At 45.9% G+C, this 12,945-nt stretch overlaps 1 protein-coding gene across 1 annotated transcript in view; it reads left to right on the top strand.

Moving 5' to 3' along the window:
• Positions 1-12,945, top strand: part of pdxdc1 (pyridoxal-dependent decarboxylase domain containing 1) — a 163,913-nt gene that overhangs the window by 108,056 nt on the left and 42,912 nt on the right. Inside the window, exon 4 of the mRNA XM_037689358.1 lies at positions 5,639-5,705. Within this exon, the coding sequence (XP_037545286.1) occupies positions 5,639-5,705 (67 nt within the window). The remainder of the gene's footprint in view (positions 1-5,638; positions 5,706-12,945) is intronic.

Raw genomic sequence — 12,945 nt, 5'->3', positions numbered from 1 at the left:
ACGTCCTTTTCAGGGACACCACCAAGTCATTGGTTCAGGTATGTTGACAACACCTGGGTTAAAATTAAATCTCAGGAAGTCCAACATTTTACTGACCACATCAACTCTGTGGATAAATACATCAAGTTCACACGAGAAGATGTAAAAAATGGCAAGTTGGCTTTCTTGGACTGTGAGGTCTCAGTCTCTGATAGAGGACATTTGCAAACTGAGGTGTACCGCAAACCCACCCACACAGACCAGTATTTGCAGTTTGACTCCCATCACCCTTTGGAGCACAAGTTAGGAGTCATCAGGACTCTGTACCACAGAGCAGACAGCATCCCCACTAACTCAGGAACCAGGCAGAAGGAGAAATCCCACACAAAACAGGCTCTAGAGCAATGTGGATATCCTAACTGGGCCTTCCTGAAAGCAGAGAAGAAACCCAAACAGGACTCCAGTCAGCCATCAGGTGAAAAGGAGGAACCCAGACCAGTGGTCATTCCATATGTTGAGGGAGTATCAGAGAAACTGAGACGTTTATTTTCTAAACATAACGTCCCAGTGGCTTTTAAACCCCAAAATACATTAAAGACTGGTTCATCCCAAAGATCCAGTCCCCCGGCACAAACAGAGTAATGTTGTGTATGCTGTTCAGTGTCAGGAGGGCTGTGATCAGTCTTACATCGGGGAAACAAAACAGCCACTGGCCAAAAGGATGGCCCAGCACAGAAGATCAACATCATCAGGCCAGGACTCTGCAGTCTACACTCATCTCCAGGCCAGCGGTCACTCTTTCAAGGATGAAGATGTGCACATCCTGGATAGAGAGGAACAATGGTTTGAGAGAGGAGTAAAGGAGGCCATCTTTGTGAAAAGAAATCGTCCATCATTAAACAGGGGTGGAGGCCTACGGGTTCAACTGTCCCCCTCTTACAATGCTGTGATTGCTAGTATCACTCAGCCCTCTGTGAACAGTAAACAGCCATCAGTGTGCTAATGACACAGTACATGGTAATACAATATATATTTGATGGCCACCACAACCCAACTGAGTGTGTATCTGATAAACACCTGAATCTAAACACCTGTGTGAGCATGCTTATCACTATAAGGTTTCTCCATAAAAATGTTCATTAGTGGATGTGGGGACCCACAGATCCGTCCCCACAGGACACAATGGTAACACAAGGAAGAACGGAGCCACAGACACACAGCGGCCCCCAAGCCCGGGGCTCCGGGAGTCCCCCAACAGGGACACCCGCACCCCCCTGAGAAAAGCAAAGGAAAGCCCCGGGTGATCCCCAGCAACCACAATGCAGAAACCCCAGGAGGCTGCAGCGACGAGTCCACAGACCCCACCGGCAACCTGCCCCTCCAGAGTATATCCGGCCATGGACACCGAGTCCCGAGGTCATCCCACCCCCCAACAGAGGCCCGACAGAGCCAAGGCACCCAGGCCCCGGCAGGCAGCTGCCAGGGTGGGCCAGCACACACCCAATCACCCAGCCTCAGATGCTGAGAGCCGCCAATGCACCGGCAGCAGGGGGGCCCACCACCGGAGGGGAGCGTAATGGGGGGAAGTAGACTCCACATTAAATGGGGGGGTCGGGGGCAAATTTATCCAAGAGAGGGGGCCACCCAAAATCCAACCCAAGACATAAACGGACACACACATACAGCCCGATAGAGCCTCTGTTGGGCCGTCCATGCTCCCCACCCACCCAACAGCGACCGCAAGCTGGCCCCAGGCTGGGAGCCAGAGCAGCAGCTGAGGAAGGTCGGCCCAGCGCACCAAGGACCAGGCACCCCAAGAGCCCCACACCACAGGCCCAGAAAAGTCCCGGCATGCCACCTACGCACCCTCCCATACACACAGCATCCCCCACCGTGAATGTCACACCAGGCCAACCAGCCAGTGCCCCGTCAAAGTGAAGCCACGCCCCGACCGCCGCCATACACCGCCAACGACCACACACACACAACCACAGCCGACCCCCTGCCGGAACCCGGCAGCCACCCTGGCCAAAGGGCCGGCCACCGCAACCAGGAACCTTGATCAAATAATCCGAACAACCCAGGGAGAACTGGAGCACCGGCCCCGCTCCCCAAGGCCCAAAGCCCACCTACAGCCCAGACTCCAAGCAGGCAGCCTACCCCCCCACCCCCTCCCTGCCCCCGACCCCGAATGTCAAACGGAGAACGGGGGTGTAAGGGAAAAAAAAAACTATATATATAAATAATTAACAAGAAGACCCCACTCCTCCCTCCTCCCACTCAAATAAGGTGTTGATGCATGTTGTTATATATTGCGTTTAAAATGGAGGGAATAAGGCGGCGACCGGCACAGACCACCCCCTCCCCAGAGAACAGGCAGTGACCGTTCACCCCCCCAATCCTTGCCTAGAACCCTAAATGTCTACATGCTACATATGAGAGTGGGCACAGGTCCCCGAGGTGAGAATGATCATCCCACCATATACCACCGTGTGCCCACATATGTGTTTTCGTGGGTTTCATGACCTGGAAGCCCAAATTATGTAAAAGTAAACAAATAAATACTTGAAATTATTTAAATTGTGGGCCCTGAATCTGTCATCTATTAAAGATTAACTTTTTGAATGTAATTATGGAAGTTAAACAACTTTTCCATGATATTCTAATTTTTTGGAAAGGGTCTGTATTTACCTGTATTCCTGTGTACATCACTCTGTTACACACACACATTCGTTCATCACTCTACTTGACACACATTCGCACAGCGCTCCACTACACACACACGAAATAATACAGCTCTTTACTACATCTCTACAATCTGAATCTGTAGAGACTAATCAGAGCTTTAGATCACATTCATACACTAATGGGACACACATCAGAGGCAACGAGGTGTTCAGTGTCTTGCCCAGGGACACATCAACAGGTAACTGCTGGTAGAATTGAACCCCCAACTCTTGTCAATCACTCTGCTTCAACTTCTTAGCCACAGCTGCCTTACCTGCCAGGTAGGGATATCCTTTTTGGGGGAGTGGTTGCATCTTGATGTCAGAAAAATTCCATTAAAAACTGGGTTTCCACATCAAAATTCAATATTGTTGCTACTATAAATGTTTCTATTTCAATCTTATGGGCTGTATAATTTGAAAAATAAGCAACTTTTCAATACTCATGTATTTGTGTGTGTGTGTGTGTGTGTGTGTGCGTGTACACACGCACGCATTCGCAAACCAACCACCTCAATCATTTAAATAAACTATTTTGTATTGGTAAACTGTATATTCAAATGATCGGGGTGGCCCTTGGGGTGGCTGAAGGTAAATCTATGATGTCCAAGACCGCCATTGGCCACGCCCTGGCTCCACTACTGTGCCTGGTCGTAAATAAAGTTGCTCCCTCTGCTCTCCAGGATTCAGAGTCAGAGAACTTGTCATTTCATTGGAACATGTCCCTCTTGTAAAAGAGTTCTCATGGCTCAATGAGACTAGCTTGTATAAATAAAGTTTGAATGAAAAAAATGCAGCTATGTACAAGTACGTAAAGAAATGAAACCGCATTTCTCCAGGATCACGGTGCAACATAGAACTTAAAGTGCTAAACAAAAAACACACATTGCAGATACACAACAGTACAATAAATACAGACAGACCTGTAATAAATGCAAAAATACATCTAACCTAATATAAACATTTCAATCTAAACAAGTAATTAAGAGACAAGACTAGAGACACGAGCTGATGAGTACATGTATAGGTGGAAAATGAGGTATAAACATTCTGAAATGTGGTTAGCACCATAAAGTTTGTCTTCTTTTTTTTTTAATAGCAGCAGAGATTAAAAATTGTGTAAGGTGCAAAAATACAGTAGTCCCTCATTTATCGCAGTAGATCCGTACCCTGAAGCCCCACGATAAGTGAAAAATAGCGAAGTATTGAATACAAACCGGATTCCAAAAAAGTTGGGACACTAAACAAATTATGAATAAAAACTGAATGCAATGATGTGGAGGTGCCAACATCTAGTATTTTATTCAGAATAGAACACAAATCACAGATCAAAAGTTTAAACTGAGAGAATGTATCATTTTAAGGGAAAAATCTGTTGTTTCCAAATTTCATGGCATCAACAAATCCCAAAAAAGTTGGGACAAGTCCATTTTTACCACTGTGTGGCATCCCCTCTTCTTCTTCCAACACTCAACAGACGTCTGGGGACAGAGGAGACCAGTTTCTCAAGTTTATAAATAGGAATGCTCTCCCATTCATGTCTAATACAGGCCTCTAACTGTTCAATCGTCTTGGGCCTTCTTTGTCGCACCTTCCTCTTTATGATGCGCCAAATGTTCTCTATAGGTGAAAGATCTGGACTGCAGGCTGGCCATTTCAGTACCCGGATCCTTCTCCTACATAGCCATGATGTTGTGATTGCTGCAGAATGTGGTCTGGCATTATCGTGTTGAAAAATGCAGGGTCTTCCCTGAAAGAGATGACGTCTAGATGGGAGCATATGTTGTTCTAGAACCTGAACTTGTTCTCTGCATTAATGGTGCCTTTCCAGACATGCAAGCTGCCCATGCCACAAGCGCTCATGCAACCCCATACCATCAGTGATGCAGGCTTCTGAACGGAGCGTTGATAACAACTTGGGCTATCCTTGTCCTCTCTGGTCCGGATGACATGGCGTCCCAGTGTTCCATAAAGAACTTCAAATCGTGACTCATCTGACCACAGAACAGTCTTCCATTTTGCCACACTCCATTTTAAATGACCCCTGGCCCAGTGCAAACGTCTGAGCTTGTGGAGCTTGCTTAGAAATGGCTTCCTCTTTGCACTGTAGAGTTTCAGCTGGCAACGGCAGATGGCACGGTGGATTGTGTTCACTGACAATGCTTTCTGGAAGTATTCCTGAACCCATTCTGTTATTTCCTTGACAGTGGCATTCCTGTTTGAGGTGCAGTGACGTTTAAGGGCCCGGAGATCACCAGCATCCAGTAGAGTTTTACGGCCTTGACCCTTACGCACAGCGATTGTTCCAGATTCTCTGAATCTTTTGATGATGTTATGCATGGTTGATGATGATAACTTAAAAGTCTTTGCTATTTTACGCTGGGTAACACCATTCTAGTATTGCTGCACTATCTTTCTGCGCAACAATGGTGGAATTGGTGATCCTCTTACCATCTTGGCTTCTGAGACACTGACACTCTGAGAAGCTCTTTTTATACCCATCATGTTGACAGTTGACCTAATTAGGGTTAATTGGTCTTCCAGCTGTTCGTTATATTCTCAATTTCCTTTTTCCAACCACTTATTGCTACTTGTCCCAACTTTTTTTGGATTTGTTGACACTGTGAAATTTTGACTATATGAATATGTTTCATTTAAAATGTTACATTTACTCAGATTAAACTTTTGATCTGTCATCTATGTTATATTACAAATAAAATATTGACATTTGCCATCTCCACATCATTGCATTCAGTTTTTATTCACAATTTGTTTAGTGTCCCAACTGTTTTGGAATCCGGTTTGTACTTGTCTTTTTTTTTTAGTGTGCGCAGCCTATATTTGGGTGTGCTCAATAGTCTGGAAATTACTGTAATGGTTATGTAAATCAGATGTGTTCCATGTCTTATCTGTGTTTTTTATTTGTTCAATAGGTGGAAGATGAAGAAAACTCTCCTGTTGTGCTGTTTAGGTTTTACCAGGAAATGAATGCTGGTAAAGGTACTCTCTGAGACAAAATATACTCATATATAATACATACAATACTAATACATATAATATGAAATATAATAAAATATACAGTTATCCCTCACCGATTGCGGGGGTTTACGTTCCAGAGACCCCTGTGTTAGGTGAAAATCCTCGAAGTAGCAGTGTTAAGTTTCTTTTATTATATTAAGGCTTTCTAAACCTTTCCCACACTTCTACAAACCTCTCCCGCTTTCTCATTAACCTTTCCCTTTATTGAATTTAACAGAGGACCTGAAAATTACTCCAGACACAGAGCACGTTCAGTAAGCTTTATTTTGAAAAGACTGGTGGAAGTCTGTGCATGTCAGAGGATTGGGACAGATGGAGAGAGTAGTGATGTCACAGCGAGGGAGTCCTGAGTGGGGTTGTTGCTTAGTTTGGGTCCGTCCAGAACTCAGTGGGTTAGTCAGAGAACAGGAAGGGGTCATACACAGACAGACAGGCTTCAAACTACTTATCTGTTTCAGGCAATACTTGGAGGTCAAAGGTTGATGTCCAGAAATCAGAAGTTTGGCAGGCTCTGGCAGGGGCAAGGCCAAACAGGATGGAGGATCAATCAGGAGCATAAGATAATCTCTAAACGTTTATAATCTGGTGCCGTATAGAGCACAGGTGCGTGCTGAAAAGCTATGACCACCAGGTGAGAAGAATGATTCTGATCACAGTGGAGCAGGTGGTCATGGTAATGATTAATGACATCAACACTCTCTTTTACAAACACTTCATATGCTCTTAAACACTTTAGCCATGCATATGACGATGAGATGAATGTACAACAGTGCACAGCATGTACAGTACACAACATATACGAAACTGGGTTTAAAAAAATTGCGATAGAGTGAAGCCGCAATAAGTGAACGACGGTGTAGCGAGGGACAACTGTGTATGGAATTTTTAACTCATCGCAAAAGCTGTTCTTCATCTGAACAGTTTTAAGTTTTCTTTTGAGATGGGACAAATAAAATCCAACATTTGGGGGGATGTTTAAACTTTCATGAAGATTTGCTGAAATGGGGCCTGAAAAGTAAACAGGATTTCTCTGCTCCAGTAACAGAAAATAGTTGTTTTTATAATAATACCTTGGAGTTCTCCTTCCAGGAGGACTCCGAGGTCCTGGGTCAGTCAAGAGACCGTGTCCTGTTCTTCCCCGGGGGCACCTCCCAGCCGGACATGCTCGGAGCTCCTCCCTAGTGAGGTGGCATGGGGACATCGTCAGCAGATGTCTGAACCTCCTCAACTAGCTCCTCTGGACGTGGAGGAGTACTCTGAGTCTCTCCTGATAACTGAACGTCTCACCCTATTGCTAAGGGAGAGTCCAGCTACCCTGCAGAGGGGACTCATTTATCTCCCTGTATCCAGAATGTTTATTTTTTTCTGTCATGACTGTAGGTGAGAGTAGTAACTTAGACCTACTGGTGAGTAGAAAGCTTTACCTTTCAGCTCAGCTCCCTCATCACCACAACGGACGGTACGAAGCACACACTACTAAAATGGCTGCACTGATCCATGTGTCAATCTCGCGCTCCATTCTTCACTCACTCATGAACAAAATCCCAAAGAACTTGAACTCGTCCACTTGAGGCAGAACTTCACTCCCAACTCTAAGAACTATCCACCCTTTCTTACATGAGGATCACAGCCGGAGGTGCTCGTCCTCATCCCAGTTGCTCAGCTGTCCATTTTGGGAACTATTCTCTTTTCCTTTTACTTTCTGCTTTTGGGGTCACTATTTAAAAGTATAACATTTGTTTCAAAGGAAAGTAAAAGGAAGAGAAACACGTTAAAAAGCTCTGCTTTTACAGTGTAGCATTACCCCTGATTCCCAGGCAGCTTCCCTCTGTTTCACACCTACATGCATGTAATCAGTGCTTAATTTGTAAACCATACAATGCTGGAACTCTTAATAGGTGTGAGACCAAGGTTCACTGAGGCCAACACTGATTCCGGATCATACACACAACTCAATGCTTAGGCGCACAAATGTCAAAACACCAAACCAATAAATATTTATAATTTAGTTCAACTTGTCTGCTGGATTCATTAGATAAATAACTTTACTAACTGGCTTTTTATGTATGTGAATGTTCCTGTAAAGTGCCATGAGACAACTTTGTTGTGATTTGGCACTATATAAATAAACTGAATTTAATTTAATTTACTTTTAAACACTTTGTGTGATTTATAAGTGTAGCCTATGAAGTGCAGGATCATTTCTTATCTTACTAGTTGTTAAGTATATCCCACACTGCGACCAGGTGCGCCTTCTCATCCTCCTCCCTGCTCCGCACCTTGCTCAATGTCTCAGTACAGAATACTTTTTCTTTTTAATGAAAGTAAATTGAACTGTGTTTTCGAAATTTTGATTGCTGTTATTTTGACAAATTGGTGCCATTGTTTTGATACCTGATGTACGTAACGTGATTGCCCATCAAACATTTCTCTCGTATTTTTAATAAATAATCAAAATTTTATTAATGACCCACATAAACTGTAAAACGTTGGTTACATACTGTAACCCCAGATTCTATGAGTATAGGCGCAGCCCTGTAAGGCTATCGCTAGTGGGTTTATCCCTTCGCGCGCAGCACTGAAAACTTTAGTCCACACCCACCTGCTGTGTGGGCCTCACCCCCGGTCCGTATAAATTACGGTGAGACCGAGCAATCGGCTCCCAAATAGCTTTTTTCTTCAGCCATTTAAGAACCAGTGAGGCCCAGAGCTTAAAGGGCTGCGCCTATACTCATACAATCTGGGGTTACAGTACGTAACCAACGTTCTATTTCGTATAGGCTTCGCCCTTTAAGGCTATCACTAGTGGGTTAAAGGCGAAGAAGGATGTAGTCTATGTCTCACTGGGTCCATTCAGACACAACATGAAGCGCCCGCTTGCACCAAAAAACATTTCGTCACTCAGCTTTCCATGTGCGTAATTACGCGCTGCATAATTACACGTTCCATGTACAGGAGCGCCCCAGAGAGAAAAGGTCTCTGATGGGGAAAAAGGGACGGCTGAAACGCAGTCCTGCTGCTGAGAATGGAAAAACAGAGGTTATGAATTGTAACCATGTAACGATGAACAGAGCAGGTCAACAGCTCTTCAGTATGAACTGATTAATAACAAAATGAACTGATTAGTAACCAAATGAACTGATTGGTAACAGCAGTCATGAACTGATTAGTAACAATAAAAACAGCAGTCATGAACTTGTGACTGATAATAAATGTCTCGCACTGTAATTGCATGCAGTCAGATGTGAGCTTAAAACGAAATTCCACGAAACAAGTAAAAATCATTCTGTTAGATCGCTGAGAACATAATGAGTCATGGAGAAGGCAGAGACATCACATAGATAGAAGCGAATAAATGAACAAGGCGATGACCAAGTGACCGCCGTACAAATGTCCTCCACTGTCATCCCTCTATGCAAAGCTGTAGAGGATGAAATCCCTCTGGTGGAATGAGCTCTGAGATTCTCTGGAGGGTCCAGTCCTGATGCTCTGTAAGCTTCAGAAATAGCCTCACACAGCCAGTGTGAGAGGCACTGGGTGGATAAAGGGCCATCTGCAGAGGTGTCCCTGTGATGCACAAACTGACACTGATAATAATGCTGTGGGGCCGTGCATGCTATATAACATGCAAGCGCGCGCACGGGACAAAGGAGGTGAGATGATGCTTCAAGGCAGTTTTCTACAACCAGCAGTAGCTGATGAACATCTCAAAAGCTCAAATAATATCTCAACTACAGCCCCAAATCTCAAATGAGTTGAAAAGGATGTTCTGTGGATGCATTCTCATCTACCTGCCAGCTGTGCTCGAGTGCCTGACCACTGAGATCCTGGAACTAGCAGGAAACATGGCTCACGACAGCAGAAGGACGAGATCGTCCCTTGGCACCTACAGTTGGCTGTCCGCAGTGACGAGGCGCTCGGCAGGCTGCTGGAAGGAGTGGCCATTGCACTGGGAGGAGTTCTGCCCGACATTCAGGCGGTCCTATAGCCTGGGGGAACCGAGAGGCCAGCAGAGTCTGGGTGGAAGGATCGGACAACATCTACTGCCAATTTCTTAGGATCCACTGTGGGATGGACCTTTACAAGAGATCCTTCCTGCCTACACCCATCAGCATCTATAACTTCTCAATGAAATGAGGATAACGAGTTACAACAACAAATAATTTCCCTTTGGGATTAAGAAAGTATTTTTGAATTGAATTTTGAATTGATTAAAAACTGTTCTGTCGTCGAAACCCTTGTGACAGGAAGAAATAGCTGCAGTATAAGTCTTAATTGTGCTGAACGCTAGATTTATGTCCATCAGCTGCTGCAGAAGGATAGCATGTCACCTAGTGGACATGAGATGGCCTCTACACCTTTCTCCTTGTACCAGCACTGAAAAGCTGTCCACTTTGATATAAGCGCATAAAGGAGCGTTTTTGGCCACAGTGAGCGAAGGCGTCCACTCCTAACGATGGGTCGTCTCGTGGGCTCAGTGAGAACCATAATTGACACTGGGCGTTCTCCCATGTGGCGGACAGATCCACTGCTGCTCAGCCGAACTTTCTCCAAATCCGAGAGATCAGCTCGGGATGGAGGCTCCAGTCTCTGTGGTGGGGACCGTCCCTCGACATGATATCCGCTCCCCTGATCAGGACGCTGGGAATGTGCACTGCTCTGATGGAGAGCATGTTTTTGTGTGCCCAACACAACAGCTGTTTCGAGATGCGTAACAGTTGGGCTGAGTGCACACCTCCCTGACGGTTTATGTAAGCTGCCATCACTTTGTTGTCTGTGTGGATCAGAACATGCTGATCCTGCAGCAAGGGGGCAAAATGCTGAGTCACGTTTCAGACTGTGAAAACATTCTTGCACATTTATGTGAAGCGACATGTGGTCCAGCCACTGTGCTCCCACTGCCTGGGACAGACACATTCCTCCCAGCTTGACAGGAACGCGTCTGTGAAAACTGAGACGTGTGACGTAGGCCTGCTCATGGGAATTCCCTCTGACAGAATGAGGGGGTTTCCCCAGTGATTCAGATCGGTTCTCATGGAGGGGGGCACAAATATAATCCACCTCTTCTGGCGCACAGGATCTATGCGCAGGTGTGCGAACCATCTCTGAAGGCATCTCATGTGAAGTAGGCCCAGCGGAACCACAATGTTGGTCGCTGACATCTTCCCAGGAGTCGCATGACAGGCAGGCTGTCACTATGCTATAGAGTTTGACATGGCGGAGCTGAGCTGACAGAGCTTCGGCTCTCAGCTGTGATAAACGGGCTCTCATTGTGGTTGAGTGGTTGAGTCCCAGTTAAACAATCTGGGACAGACAAACTGAACTTTTTCCCAGTTTATAGAAAACCCCAGGTTTAGCAGGTGTAACACCACCGTTTTGGTCTGTGCGACTGCTTCCTATCTGGACCGAGCTAATAAGAGCAGATCGTCCAGATAAAAAGTTTCATTCCTGCCATGTGTAACGACTGCAGAACCTTCACGCGTTTCAAGAACGTGTGTGGTGTGTTTTAAAATGATGGAAAATGTGAAAAAATGTTCAGATCTATGGAGGTGAAAACCAGTCGTTCTGGTAAAATTGTCCAGCAGCTGTTTGTCAGCATGTGGAATTGTCTCCCCATGATCCGCCTTTGACACAATCGACCATGAGATCCTCATTGCTAAGTTGGAGCAGTGGGTGGGCATCACAGGGTCAGCCCTCAATTGGTTCAGATCCTAACTCACTGATGGATCCTTTTGTGTCTTTTGTGCTGAACATGAACAGGTCGAGAATGGGTCTCATCCCTCCGGGGTTTTTTTTAATTTTTTTTTTTTATCAGAACCCGTAAGTAGTGGGAGGAAAAAAAACTTGTATTTTCCTCTTCGTTGGGAACTCTGAAAATCACATTTTTCGTCAGAAATTCTTGAACTTCTGACTGGAGAGACGAGCTCTGTTCTGGAGAAGACGGAACCGTCTCTATAATCCCTCTGAACAGTGGGGGTTGAGCTGCGAACTGCAGCGTGTAACTCCTGCTGATCAGACGGTCCGTCCATCTGTCCAGGGAACACACTCGTTGCCACTCTGAGTAACGCTCATAGAGCGGGCACGCATTTTGTGTTTCTCATGTTTCTCATGAACGTCAACCAGACTAAAAACCCTTACTGCCATCACCCGCTCTGGAGATTCTCCAGGGGGGAAACCAAGGGGGGCAACAACAGAAAAAAGGCTGTATGTGTGCCTCTGTATTGAGCCCAGGCTGCGGTCTCACATAGAGCTGAGGTGAGCTGCGTGCACTGAGAGGAGGCGTGAGTGCTTTCTGAGTGAGACGCCGTTTTGGTCGAGGCTGCAGCTGTCGTTAAGAAACAAGTTTACTCCTGCTGCGCTGTGAGTGGGCAGAAAACAGCAGAAATTAAAAATGGGCTCTGGCTGAAAATGAGGGATTTTACTGAACTCTGTCTGCTGAAAAAACATAATTTTAGCTGATGTGGCAGATGAGTGTTTTGTGATATTTACTGAACTGCGGTGCCATTTAAAACACTGTTTAGAGGTTACTGGCTTGTTATATGTGGGGAATGTGTGAAGAGAGGCAGCTGTGAGATCAGCTGATCTGACATTCTCAGATGAAACTTTACTTTCAGAGATGTTTCTGTTTTATTTCAAAACATACATAGTCAAAAACACACACATTCCCCTCGAGCTGTTCCCTGGTGGAGGGGGCCGGTGGAGGAACAGAGCGTGAAGTCGCTGCCATTGCTGTGGAGCGCCTCTGCTTCTGTTGCTGGCCAAGGCAGTCCCTCCAGCAGCTGGAGGGGCGGGAGGAGGACTGTGCCGTCACCAAATGGTGTACAGTCTCTGAGACCTCCTCGTACCTCTGCGATTTTTCAAGGATGGTCCTGAAGTTGGCCCTGAACAGTGCCTCTGGTGTGATGGGGCCATCCAGTAGGTCTTTCTGCAGCCTCTCGGACAAGGATGGCAAGAGGCAGAGCCAGGTGGTCCTCTGGATCATGGTCATCCAGGCGGCAATGCGGGACAGGCAGACCGCAGAGGTGGTGCACATGTTTAAGATGATGTCAGCGGCTTTACAGAGAGAGCTCTTTGTCTCCTCCAGCAGGTCTGCTTCCTCCAGCCTCTTTGAGATGCTGTAAGCCATCAGAGCGAAGTTGTTCTTCGTCGCGACCGCCTGGGATGTGCACTAGTGAGCTCGGTTGGTGAGCTTTGTCACCCT

The sequence above is a fragment of the Nematolebias whitei genome, chromosome 15, assembly GCF_014905685.2.
Source record: "Nematolebias whitei isolate Nwh7 chromosome 15, NemWhi1, whole genome shotgun sequence".
In the NCBI taxonomy this organism is placed as follows: domain Eukaryota; kingdom Metazoa; phylum Chordata; class Actinopteri; order Cyprinodontiformes; family Rivulidae; genus Nematolebias; species Nematolebias whitei.
Note: the sequence above shows the minus strand (reverse complement) of the source record. Positions and strands in the feature narration are given on the sequence as shown.